The 14336-nt window shown below is 43.1% G+C and overlaps 1 protein-coding gene across 1 annotated transcript in view; it reads left to right on the forward strand.

Annotated features, from left to right (window-relative positions):
- LOC144497223 (complement factor H-like) overlaps positions 1-14336 on the forward strand; it is a 138314-nt gene that overhangs the window by 97668 nt on the left and 26310 nt on the right. Inside the window, exons 12-13 of the mRNA XM_078218136.1 lie at positions 2935-3117; positions 5694-5882. Of these exons, the coding sequence (XP_078074262.1) occupies positions 2935-3117; positions 5694-5882 (372 nt within the window). The remainder of the gene's footprint in view (positions 1-2934; positions 3118-5693; positions 5883-14336) is intronic.

A 14336-nucleotide genomic window follows, 5' to 3' on the forward strand; every position in this document is an offset into this window, starting at 1 on the left:
CTTCTTTCTTTCAAACTGTAAACAGAAGTAAATTCAAGAAATCTTATCACTTTAATCTTTAACAGTCTTAACACTTCCCCCAGCCCCCCCGAGGCTAAATCGAAGTGCAAAGCACTGCACCCACTGCCTGCAACAAACACTCCACAGGAACAAACAGGCTTCAGCTCCTGTTCTCAATCTAATACAACAACAACCACATTCGACAAGCTACCAGATCACACAAACACACTGAAATACAGAAACTAAGATCTCTCCTATCCACCTCCAGGTATGCCACTAGCCCACTCTACCAACTCATCGTAATCTTGGGACATAATCACTCCGATTTTTAGGATGACCTGGCGAGCACTAGAGAGTCCGTCCTTAAAAGCCTGGATGAACGCGCGATCCCCTTGACCTGGGTTCCCTTGTCCTGAGCACTCTTGGTATATCTGGAACAATTGTTCCCCGTATTCAGAAGCTCCTTCCCCTTTTAACTGTTTTGTTGTGGTAATTCTGCTCCAGTTAGTGGGAGCATTCCCTAATACCCTCTGAATCTCTGCTTTAAACTGAGTGAAGGATGCCTGTTGGGCATCTATCTCCGATGTTAGGGCGACTGCATGTGTCCACCGTCCCCTATTATAATCCGGTGCTGGAGGAGCGGCGGGTCCACCTGCTACCTGCCTCCACTTATCCACTGGACAGGCTGCCCTGACCAGCTGGTGTATGTCTCGCAGGTGTAATTGGTGTCCGACCCAGATTGTGTCTAATCCTTCCCAGAATTTAGTGTTTGCGCTTCTAGGTTGTAATTTACCCAAGGAAGCCCTTATCTGCTGTCTCTCACCTGGGGTGAATGGTTTATAAGTTGCTTTTGGTCGCGCATCTGTTCCCCCTCGGGTTACTGGTGCTAAGTTGTGTTCCAGCGCTTCCCACTCCTCTGGGGGAGCGGTTGGTCCCTGCTGTGTGGATTCATAAGGAGGTAGAGGAACAGTTTCCCCTCTCCATTGCTTTTCTTCTAATACCTGGTTTTGCTTCTCCAGTTCCCTCACTCGTGATTCTAATTCTCTAATCCTTTCTTTATCTTCTCCCCACTTCTTCGTAGAGGCGACTACTTGCTCAGTTAGACCAGCTAACTGATGTGTTAACATTACTCCTATCTTCTTTGTCTTTTTCTCTTTTCTTTATCTATCCACTCTCTCTGCTGCTCTAAGGTGTGAGAAGTATTCCAGCCATCCTTTTGCATTCTCTTTATTAACTCTTTCCTGTCTGTCATGTAAATTTCAATGAGGGATCCTGCTGGTCTCCTTTTAACTTCATTATCTGCCATTTCGCAGACTTCACTAACCCCGGCCACGATTACTCCCTAGTAAAGTGTGCTCTCTACCGTAGGGACTTCACTACACCCGGCCACTATTACTACTCTAGCACCGTGTTTCACTACCGTTACAGGGTTTCAAGTTAGACTCACGGCTTCCACTATTACCACCTCGGCAATGTGCTTCTCCACCGGAGTCCGGTTTAGGTCAGAGTTGATCAAGCTCCTTTTCCGCCCCGCTTTTCACAACATTGACAGTACAGTTCCCAACTTTTCAAACTTTCATGCAATCAGATAGCAACTCTGCGTTTGTTCGCCACTGCAGTTTGATGTTAACCAACCTCTGCCACTTGTGCTTCACAATCCTAAGTGCCCTTGGTGTCTCTTGCCACACTTCAGTCTCCTGACCTTTGCATGGGAGATTCCTCCTCTTAACAACCGGTCTAAGGCAGGGTTTTGAGACAGGCACTACCTTGTCCTCTTTGTCGGTCAGCACAAGCAACAGTTACTTATCACTATCAGCAGTTAGTACTTATCACTATATCATATACAACAATACTTATTACTACAAATACCCCTTAAGTTTAACCCCTTAAGTTTAACCCCTTGCAAACTGTATTCTTGACCTTGTCTGACTCTCACAGATTCAGTGATCTCTACCCCGGCTCCGATCGTGGCCAATCGATCTCACCAGTAATAGGATCCTAGCCGACTACGCCAATTGTTGTGGGAAAAATGCCACTTTGTGAGTCAGGCTTGAAGGTTTCAACAATACAGTTTATTTAACGAAGCTTCGTGGAGAAAAGGCACTGGCATTCCGCAGTGCTTCTAGACAGCTACCTTCTCTCAATGAGACAATAGGAGCGGTCCATCTTTATACCCTTTACACAATAGATGGACCGGACATCTAGCCGTTATCACATCGTTGTAATCAAGTAGGTGATCGATCGTTAAACACATCGTTATAGACAAATACAGACAGATACAGACCTGAGCATGTTAACATCGCATTGTTCTATGAATGGATACATTTCCTACGTCAGTGACTATCAATGACTTTAGTTTCGGTCTATTCATACAGTAGTTTACAGTAATTGGTTTTCCTGTAGTTATGTATTCACGATCCCACCTGTAGTTAATCTCATTATCTATCCCTATTGTCCTTATCTTTAAGCCCTGGCTGGCTTCCTGTAGGATTTGATTCCTACATGTTTAACGTTAGATAGCTGTCTGTCCTTTATGTTTTAATCTCAGATGGCTGTTTGTACTGAAAGTCAGTGTCAGTTTAATGTCTCTTTCCCAGGTGACTGTGTGCCAGGCAACCATCTTATGTGTACCCATCTGTATATTTTTCCTCCTTCACTGTCATTACTAATTAATTTGGCAATTGGTAAGAGTTAGCTGTTCCTACCCCAAACTAAAGTTACTATCTTCTGGTTACTTACCCCTCATATATTTGGAGTTAACCCACAGCGGGTCTCTGGCCGACTATACTCAGTGTGGGGAAATACAACTCACATGTCTATTTAAATTGAATTGTGAATGGCAAATGCTTTTTGAAAAAAAGTATTCTGTTTAATTGCAACACTGATTAAGGAATTAATAAAATTAAATGTATGTTTCTGTATCCTATTCATTAGAGCAAAATTTATTCTGTGACCATCCACCTGATATACTCAATGGAGGCAAAACTACTCTCAATCGTCCACAGTATAGACATGGTGACAGAGTGATATATAAATGTCAGAATTTCTATGTTATGGAAGGACAAAGTGAAATTACTTGTTCTGGTGGGAAGTGGTCGGCAGTTCCATACTGTATAGGTAAATATTTTCTTCATATTTGTTCTAGGATTCCAAAGTTAATACAATTTTTCAGCTTTTTAAAAAATTATTTGCAGGTTTACAATTTCTTGATGACATAACATTTAGAAATCATTCCATTAACATCATTTTTTGGCTGGTAGCTTTCCTGAGCTGTGCCCACAGGAGTCAGATATGCCCTCTTATAATGTGGCTCTGACGAAGTTGGGAAGTTTATGGAGGAAGGAATGGGCACTCTTTGAGAAGAGTACACTTCCATGACCGTTTCTCCATTTACCCTCTCATGGCCCAACCATTCTCGCTTTTTGACAAAAGATGGAGAGTGTTTCGTTGCACTTCATTGAGGCACTGAATGGCCAAGCCAAGGCTTTGCTAAAACTGACAGATTGCGTGTGTAAGATATTGGTTATGAACCATTTGCATTCAGTTATTTGACATATCTGATGCTTCATGCAGGTGGTCACTCTTTCTATGAAAGGGGATATCCACATGTAACTTGAAATATCATGGCACTGTGGTGGAGATGGACTCATCTAATTTTTCTCCAATGGCATGCAGTATCTAAGGAAACCCTAACAGTATCTTTGCTGCTTCTTAATAGTCCTCTTTATCAATGACTTCTAATGCTCAGCATCCGGGTTAACAGAGCTTGAAGGATGCTGCACCCTCCAATAGGGACTCTTTCCTGCTGTCGGTCTCCAACATCTGTTCCTGCTCATGTGTGCTGTGTTGCTCACTATGTGACAACCAAACTACCCATCATGAAGGCCTCAGTGAAGTGCATGTATCTGACCTTCTGGTGGGTGATGATGCATCCTCTAAGTGAATATCCTCCTCTGAGGAGTCTTCCTCTTCTTTTGGCACCAGCCCCTGAGTGATAATTGCAAGATCTGGATGAATGCAAACCATAAATTGGTGAGAGTTGAGAAGGTGAGAGGATTCTGTGCAGATCATCATATTCCAGTGGCTGCTAACATCAAAATAACATGAATGAGTGCAATGTGCCATGTAGTAGTGTGATATTTAATTCTATCACCAGGTAGCTGGAAGATCCCCATCTCTTAATTGCCAAAGACCACATATTAAGAGACCTTTCTTATATACTGTGTTTTTTCCTCCTCAGTGGTCAAGGTGGATATGACTTGAGGGCCTCCCAACTTTTCTCCCTCTACCTGGTGCTTGGTGTTCTTTTCTGCTGCAGGGAGAGAAAAAAGATAATTATCAGTATGAGAAACGGGAATGTTTTGAGAGGATGAATTGACAACATATGTGGAAGGTGACTGAGGAATGGGTGTGAGAAGCATAAAGATGAAGATACATCAATGGTGGCTGTTCAGATAGGGATGTGAGAAGGCATCTCTATAGATGGGGGTGGTGGATCTGACAGGTGTATTGGTCTGAAGAATGGCTGGGAAAATAAGTGAGGGAGTTGCCACATGAATGTGGCATGTTGCTTGTCTTTCCTGCCTTGTTGAATTTATTGAATTCCTTGTAGCACCATATCCCGTGAGTGGAAGCCCACACACTCCAGCTGATATTCTCAGTCACTTGCAGACACACCTGATTGGTTTCAGAGGCAGATCCCTTTCTCTCATCCACTGGGAACAGAATTTCTTGCAATCCTTTATTCCCCGGAGCATGATCTCCAGGCATACCTCAGATGTGAAGGTAACCTTTCTTCCTTTGAGATTCCATCATGTCAGTTGTGGAATGTTTTCGCTTTTTCCAGAGCTTCAACAGTTAGGTATGGATTTGATCATGGTCACCTGTTGCAATTAGTTGGGACATTATACTGCGACAAAGCTATGTGCACACTCTGCTCATTTCTCTCTGTAAAAGGTGAAGGCAGTTCATTGCCCTCCCTTTTCAGATGGCACATCAATTAGCTCCATCTTGCAACAATAAGCGGAGAACGCGAGATGTTGGTGATGTTCCCTCCAGCCTGCAAGAAGCCTGATGTGAAGAAACACTTTGAGCCACTGGCAGTGCCATTTTCACCTCCAAGAAAGCTGCAGATCTGCCTGCAATTTGTGGCAGATTTCAATAAGCATCTTCTCAGCAAAACAGTGGCGTCACACATGCCAGGTTGAAACAGGAGAATTGTTCCCTTAACTGGGGCGGCGGCACGGTGGCGGGGGCGGCACGATGGCACAGTGGTTAGCACTGCTGCCTCACAGCACCAGGGACGCGGATTCAATCCTGGCTTGGATCACTGTCTGTGTGGAGACTGCACTTTCTCCCCGTGTCTGCATGGGTTTCCTCCGGGTGTTCCAGTTTCCTCCCACAGTCTGAAAGACGAGCTGGTTAGGTGCATTGGCCATGCTAAATTCTCCCTCAATTTACCCGAAAAGGCAGTGGAGTGTGGCGACCAGGGTATTTTCAAAGTAACTTAATTGCAGTGTTAATGTAAGCCTACTTGTGACACTAATAAACTTAACTGCAGGCCAAGGCAAGGAACAAATGGTCTGAGCACAACCAATTGAACACAATTTAATCTGGGAAATTAATCATCTATTGATATGGAAATATGTCAGTCCCAACCATAACTAATTCAATTATACTTTTTTCTGAAATAGCACCATGTGTCATCTCAGAGGAAGATTTGAGAAAGAATGAAATCCTGTTTCCTTGGTCACTGAACGGAAATTTGAACATAAAACACGGAGAGCGTTTAATATTTAGCTGTCCTAAAGGTCTTGATCTTGAGCTTCCTGCAGAACGATTTTGTAACTATGGACACTTGGAAATTCCCAAATGTCTCAGTGGTAAGTAAAACTGATGAATAATCCAGTAACATGATTGATCTGAGTAGCTGTTCAACTGCTTACTACTATTAGCAATAAGGAGGCCTTGTTGATAAGAACATAAGAACATAAGAACATAAGAAATAGGAGCAGGAGTAGGCCATCTAGCCCCTCGAGCCTGCCCCGCCATTCAATAAGATCATGGCTGATCTGACGTGGATCAGTACCACTTACCCGCCTGATCCCCATAACCCTTAATTCCCTTACCGATCAGGAATCCATCCATCCGCGCTTTAAACATATTCAGCGAGGTAGCCTCCACCACCTCAGTGGGCAGAGAATTCCAGAGATTCACCACCCTCTGGGAGAAGAAGTTCCTCCTCAACTCTGTCTTAAACCGACCCCCCTTTATTTTGAGGCTGTGTCCTCTAGTTTTAACTTCCTTACTAAGTGGAAAGAATCTCTCCGCCTCCACCCTATCCAGCCCCCGCATTATCTTATAAGTCTCCATAAGATCCCCCCTCATCCTTCTAAACTCCAACGAGTACAAACCCAATCTCCTCAGCCTCTCCTCATAATCCAAACCCCTCATCTCCGGTATCAACCTGGTGAACCTTCTCTGCACTCCCTCCAATGCCAATATATCCTTCCTCATATAAGGGGACCAATACTGCACACAGTATTCCAGCTGCGGCCTCACCAATGCCCTGTACAGGTGCATCAAGACATCCCTGCTTTTATATTCTATCCCCCTCGCGATATAGGCCAACATCCCATTTGCCTTCTTGATCACCTGCAGACTGGGCTTTTGCGTCTCATGCACAAGGACCCCCAGGTCCCTTTGCACGGTAGCATGTTTTAATTTGTTTCCATTGAGATAGTAATCCCATTTGTTATTATTTCCTCCAAAGTGTATAACCTCGCATTTCTCAACGTTATACTCCATTTGCCATATCCTCGCCCACTCACTCAGCCTGTCCAAATCTCTCTGCAGATCTTCTCCGTCCTCCACACGATTCACTTTTCCACTTATCTTTGTGTCGTCTGCAAACTTCGTTACCCTACACTCCGTCCCCTCCTCCAGATCATCTATATAAATGGTAAATAGTTGCGGCCCGAGTACCGATCCCTGCGGCACGCCACTTGTTACCTTCCTCCAACCGGAAAAACACCCATTTATTCCGACTCTTTGCTTCCTGTCGGATAGCCAGTCCCCAATCCACTTTAACACACTACCCCCAACTCCGTGTGCCCTAATCTTCTTCAGCAGCCTTTTATGGGGCACCTTATCAAACGCCTTTTGGAAATCCAAAAACACCGCATCCACCGGTTCTCCTCCATCAACCGCCCTAGTCACATCTTCATAAAAATCCAACATGTTCGTCAAGCACGACTTTCCCCTCATGAATCCATGCTGCGTCTGATTGATCGAACCATTTCTATCCAGATGCCCTGCTATCTCCTCTTTAATAATGGATTCCAGCATTTTCCCTACTACAGACGTTAAGCTGACCGGCCTATAGTTACCCGCCTTTTGTCTCCTTCCTTTTTTAAACAGCGGCGTAACATTAGCCGTTTTCCAATCAACCGGCACTACCCCAGATTGCAACGAGTTTTGATAAATAATCACTAACGCATCCACTATTACCTCTGACATTTCTTTCAATACCCTGGGATGCATTCCATCCGGACCCAGGGACTTGTCCACCTTCAGTCCCATTAGTCTACCCAGCACTGCCTCTCTGGTAACATTAATTGTATTAAGTATTTCTCCTGCTGCCAACCCTCTATCGTTAATATTTGGCAAACTATTTGTGTCCTCCACCGTGAAGACCGACACAAAAAACTTATTTAAAGACTCAGCCATATCCTCATTTCCCACTATTAACTCCCCCCTCTCGTCCTCCAAGGGTCCAACATTCACTCTAGCCACTCTATTGCTTTTTATATATTTATAAAAACTTTTACGCTCATTTTTTATATTAATTGCTAGCCTAGCTTCATAGTCTATCCTTCCTTTCTTTATCGCTTTCTTAGTCTCTCTTTGTTGTTTCTTAAATTTTTCCCAATCACTTGTTTCTCCACTATTTTTGGCCACTCTGTACGCAGCTGTTTTTATTTTAATACTCTCCTTTATTTCCTTCGTTATCCACGGCTGGTTCTCCCTTTTCTTACAATCCTTGTTTTTTGCTGGAATATATTTTTGCTGAGAACTGAAAAGGATCTCCTTAAAAATCCTCCACTGTTCCTCAGCTATCCTACCTGCCAGCCTGCTCTCCCAGTCTACCTTAGCCAATTCATCCCTCATCCTATCATATTTCCCTCTGTTCAAACAGAGGACACTGGTTTGGGACCAAACTTTCTCCTCTTCCATCTGAATCAGAAATTCGACCATATTGTGGTCACTAGACCCAAGAGGGTCCTTCACAATAAGATCCTTAATTCTACCTATCTCGTTACACAATACCAGATCCAAAATAGCTCGTTCCCTCGTCGGTTCCGTAACATGCTGTTCAAGGAAACTATCCCGACAGCATTCTAAGAACTCTTCCTCCATTCCACCCTTACCGACTTGAGTCTGCCAGTCAATGTGCATGTTGAAGTCCCCCATGATTATTGCCGTAATGGTGGTGCCCCTACTTCTGGACCAGTGTCTAAAACCAGGACTTGTTGGTCAAGGAAAGAGCATTCAACATGATTCACCGGGCTGATAATCATCTCAGAAATCTTTCCACCACTTCCTCCCACTAAGCGCCAAAGTTTTTTTAAAAACAGTATGGGCGTGAAGATACGCTAACAACTATTAGCAGTATCCGAACAGAAGAACTTAATTTATAATATTTGCTAAAGCAAAGGAAAGTATAGGAGATTCCTTTATTTAAAAAAAGGGGTGAAATTATCTGTATATTAGGTAACACCTCCTTTCACAAAATCACGGAATTGTTACGGCGCTGGAGGCTGCCATTCGGCCCATCATGTCTGCATTGGCTTTTCAAGCTGACAATGGATTTCCCCGACCTTTGCCTCGTCCTCCTACACATCGTTTCTATTCAAGTAATCATCCAATCCTTTAATGTGGAGCCGTAACTTCTCAGGAATTTGAGTCTGGTGATTAGAAAGTATTCCCAAGTACCAATAGACAAACCTAAAGTTTTAGCAAAACTTAATATCTGCTCCAAACCCTAGTCATTTGGGAAAACAGGAGCTTTTCAGTGGACATGGTAATTCAATGCGCGATTCAATAACTCAGCCAATGGTCAGCCCTAACACTTACCCATGGACTAATAATACAAAAGGATACCAAATTATACACAGAACAGAATGTTAAGTAACGGTACTATCTGGGAGAAAGTTCTATAAGGAGAACTTCTCACACCACCTCTTTACCAGTGTCCAAGTGGTAATCAATGATTTTTGGATTGATGAATGTTTGGAGTGCAGCATATGCTCTGAGATGGGGACCGCATAATTCACGCACTGGGCAAAATCACCTGGCCTCTGAATCTTAAGAAGCTAGATGTACAACTGAAGATGTGTATCAGGACCCTGTGGAAGTCCAATAAGCAGATCTATTTGGGAAATGCTTGGGAAGTCTTAACTTCTAATGGATGATTTCCCTTCCCCCCTGGGACCATCAGTGAATATCTCCAATTCTGAGTTAGGGTCAGAGACTTCGGATAGTTCCATGGGACTTACCTGGGTAGTTTCCTGGGTAACATTAGACAAATTGAAACCAAGTCTAACATCTGGCTGACTATATAGCATCTCTCCCAATCAACCCCACTGATTTTAACCTGACTATCCTCCTGACTATGCCTCCAACCCAACCTGACTGCAGCCCCCAACATGACCTGACCAAGCCCGTAACCTGACTACCCCAATCTGTCTAGCATCTTACCCAATTACCCATCTTACCACCTATTCAATCACCCAGTCAAAACTGACCCATTCCCCTACTCAATCATTCACTAACCCTCAAACTGAACATACAAAATAGGAGCAAAAGCAGGCCATTTGGCCATCCAATAAGATCATGCCTGATCTGTTTATTCAAATTCCACGTTCGCTTCACCCTTGATACGCTGGCCAAATGAGAATCTATTTACCTCTGTCTTAAAAATATTCAATGACCCCACTTCCATTGCCTACTGAGGCAGTGTTCCAAAGTCGCACAACCTTATGAGAGAAAAAAATTCTCCTCATCCAGAAAGGATGACCCTTAATTTTAAAGCAGGATTCACTTAAGTGGGTACACCATCACAGGGTGCGTAGGGATTACAAGAACAAAGAAAAATACAGCACAGGAACAGGCCCTTCAGCCCTCCAAGTCCAGACCAATCATGATGCCCTAACTAAACTAAAAAAAACCTTCTGCCTTTACCTGGACCATATTCCTCTATTCCTCTCTATTCATGTACCCATCTAGATGCCCCTTAAATGTTGCTAATGTGCCTGCTTCCACCACCTCCTCTGGCGCGTTACAGGCACCCACCACTCCCTGCGTGAGAAACGTCCCCCACACATCTCCCTTAAACTTTCCCCCTCTCATCATGTGCCCCCTTGTAATTGACACTTTCATCCTGGGAAAAAGCCTCTGACTATCCATCTTGTCTGTGCCTCTCATAATTGTGTAGACCCCTATCAGCTCTCCTCAGCCTGCGTCTTTCCAGTGAAAAGAATCCCATTTTATTCAACCTCTCTTTATAGCCAACACCCTTGAGACCAGGCAACATCCTGATGAACCTTCTTTGCACTCTCTCCAAAGTTTTTTTTACAATAATAGATTAGAAAAGAAACTGAAACTGATTGTGCTAATAAGGTGTGCTGCCAATTGTCTAATAATAGAAAGGAGATGGAGGAAGGAATATGTAGGCAAATAGGTGAAATGAGTAAAGGAAATAGAAGAAGAATAATAATGGGAAATGTTCTCTATCCCACATAGACTGGCAAGAAGCAGTAATGAAAAGGTACAGGGAACAGAGTTTTACAATGTATGTAGGACTTCTCTCTTACTCAGCATGTAAAAGCCAAGACAAGAGGGAATGCTACTGGATTCAACACGGTGACACAGTGATTAACACTGCTGCCTCACAGTGCCAGGGACCCAGGTTCAATTCCAGCCATGGGTGACTGTGAGGAGTTTGCATGCTTTCCTCTTGTCTGCATGGGTTTTCTCTGGATGCTCCGGTTTCCTCCCACAGTCCAAAGATGTGCAGTTTAGGTGGATTGACCATGCTACATTGCCCCTTAGTGTCCAAAGATGTTTAGGTTAGGTGGATTAACCATGGTAAATATGCGGGGTTATGGGGATAGGGCAGGTGTTAGGCCTGGGTGAGATACTCTGTCAGAGAGTCAGTGCAGACTCGATGGGCCAAATGGCCTCCTTCTACACTTAGGGATTCTATGAACACTGGGAAATAAGCCAGGACAGATAAAAGAAGAAAACAAGGCGCAGCAGTATAATTCTAGGCAATAGCAATCTCTACATAATAAGGTTGAAGATAAGGACTTGGAAAGGTAGAAATAAGACAAAAATGAAAGTAATACGCTAAATAAAAGGTTGATTTTAAGAGGGGAAACAAACTGGAAAGCAAAAAATAGAACAGTAGAAAACACTTAAAACAGTGATCAACATGATCAGTTAGGATAAATACATTACACTGAAAAACCAGAACAAATAAGCCGAAACAAATAATTTACGAATGATTATCAAAATAAACAAAAACTGAAACTAAAGAAAAAGGCGTACAAGAAGTAGATATGAAAGAAATAATGACAAAAGGGAGTACAGAAGAGTCTAGGAAAGAATTGTTAAAAATTATGGCAGGGAAACTATAAAGATAATATATCATGGAAAATATAAAAGCGTTCTGAGACAAACATATTCTCAGACAAAATAGCGAAAAAAAATCAGGGTAGGATCACTAACAAATGAATATGATACACAGGGGATGACAGCAAAATCGCAGAAACATTAAATAATTCCTTTGCCTCAGCATTTACCAGAGAGACTGAATCAAAAAAGATATAAAGACCTCTACAATAGAAGGGAGAGATAATAGATAATCTAATCAAACTTACAGATGATAAAACCCTTTGACCAGATTTCATGGACATACCCCAAAAGAAGGTAATAAGTTATAGCAGAGACACCATTACACATATATTAAAAATTGTTGGGAAAAAGAATAGTCCCAGAGGACTGGCAGTCAGCTAATCTGATTCTATATTTAATAGGGGAGATAGACAAGTCCAGGGATTGATAGACAAATTAGCTCAAGGTTTGCCAAACTGTTCGAGCTGAAGAACCCCCAATGACCTCCCAAGTGAATCAAGGAATCCCAAGCATTCTCATAATCTTGATACTACTTTTTTTGTTGTGAAATAGTTGCAAACACAGAAGTCAAATATTAACAAGACTTTTCTAGCTATAGCTATGTATATATTAGGAATTAGGAAGAGGCACACAGTTACAAGTACATTTGCCAGCTACATGACCCCCTTACATTAATCCCTGGCCAAGCCACGCTCTCATGGCCCCTTACAGTAAACACAGGAAGTAGTACCCACATTACAACCCTATACATCAAGGTCTGGTTCATTAATATATATCAAGAAAAGTAAGGATCCCAACACTGACCCCGGAGAACCCCACTAAAAACCTTACCCCAGCCTTAAAAACATACATTAACCATTGCTCTATTTTCTGTCATTCAGCCAATTTTGAATTCAAGGGGCTACTCTTCCTTTCATTCCATGAGCTATAAGTTAGTTCACAAGTCTGTTGTGCAGCACAGTATCAAAATACTTTTTGGAAGTCCATGTACCTCAACAGCATTGCCCTCATCAGCCGTCTTTGTTACTTCTTCAAATAAACTCCAGCCAGTTAAACACAATCTTCCCTTCCTGGCTTTCATTACTAAACTCACATTTGTCTAAATTTTGTCTCAAATTAGTGCCTCCAGAAGATTTTTTTAAAGTTCCTTTTCAAAGTTTTTTTATTAGTGTCACAAGTGGGCTTACACTGCAATGAAGTTACTGTGAAAATCCCCTAGTCTCCACACTCTGGCCCCTGTTCGGGTACACTGAGGGAGAATTCAGCATGACCAATGCACATCTTTTGGCCTGTGGGAGGAAACCGGAGCACCTGAAGGAAACCCACGCAGACATGGGGAGAACGTGCAAACTCTGCACAGACAGTGACCGAAGCCAGGGTCAAGCCCAGGTCCCTGGCACTGTGAGGCAGCAGTGCTAACCACTGTGCCACCAAGGTGTGTTCACCCACCAAAGTTAAGCTGACTCGCTTGTATTTGCTGGGCTTTTCTTTACACCATTTTCTGAACAATGGGGTAACTTTTGTAATTTTCCAGTCCTCTGGCAACCTGAGTCTAAGGCAGACTGAAAAATTCTGGCCAGGGTCTCTGCAATTTTCACTCCCACTTTCTTCTGTATCCTTGGGAGCATCTCATCCAATCCCAGTGTCTTATCAATTTAAATACATATTGCCTATCTAATACCTCCTCCTTATCAGTTGTAAATCATTCTGCTTTCTAAATTACCTCCTTTTTCACTATGGCCAGGGTAGCATCATTGCAAAGCCACACAAAGTATCCATTTAATACTTCAGCTATCCCTCTGCCTCCACGTGTAAATCCCCTATTTTGTTCCTGATCCACCCTACTCCTCTTTTTACAATCCTCTTAATATTTACCCCCAATCTAACTAACTCTACTGACTTGGCTACCCTTTGACCACCTTGATTAACATCTTGACTGGACACTCACCTCACTTTCCCACCCTATCCACTTGCGCACCTGCCCACTTCACCCATTCACTCACAAAATCATTCAACTATTCACTAACATTCAAAATCGGATCTTAAAACTTACCATAACGGTAGCTCATGGCATTATAAGGAGGTGTATCCTGTCTTCACCAGAGTTTACTACACACCAGTAGAGTTCATAGAATCATAGAATTCCTATGTTGCAGAAAGAGGCTATTTGGCCCATCTTGCCTGCACCGACAACAATCCCATCCAGGCCCCTATCCCTGTAACCCCACATATTTACTCTGCTCATCTCCCTGACACTAAGAGGCAGTTTAGCATGGCCAATTCACCTAACCTTTGGACTGTGGGAGGAAACCAACACAGGTATGGGGAGAACGTGCAAATTCCATGCAGACAGTCACCCAAGGCTGGAATTGACCCCGGGTTCCTGGTGCTGTGAGACAGCAGTGCTAACCACTGTGACACTGTGCTGCTGCAGTTCCCTGGGGAACACTACACATTTCTATAATTGTCGCGTGCATATTTCCAAACTCCACTCCCAAAAACAAGCGATAAAATCTCCTTTCACATTAATTTTCTTTATGCAGAGAGTGGTTGGGGTGTGGAATGGACTGCCTGCAGTGATAGTGGAGTCAGACACTTTAGGAACATTTAAGCGGTTATTGGATAGGCACATGGAGCAC

Source organism: Mustelus asterias, chromosome 8 (assembly GCF_964213995.1).
Source record: "Mustelus asterias chromosome 8, sMusAst1.hap1.1, whole genome shotgun sequence".
Classification (NCBI taxonomy): Eukaryota; Metazoa; Chordata; class Chondrichthyes; order Carcharhiniformes; family Triakidae; genus Mustelus; species Mustelus asterias.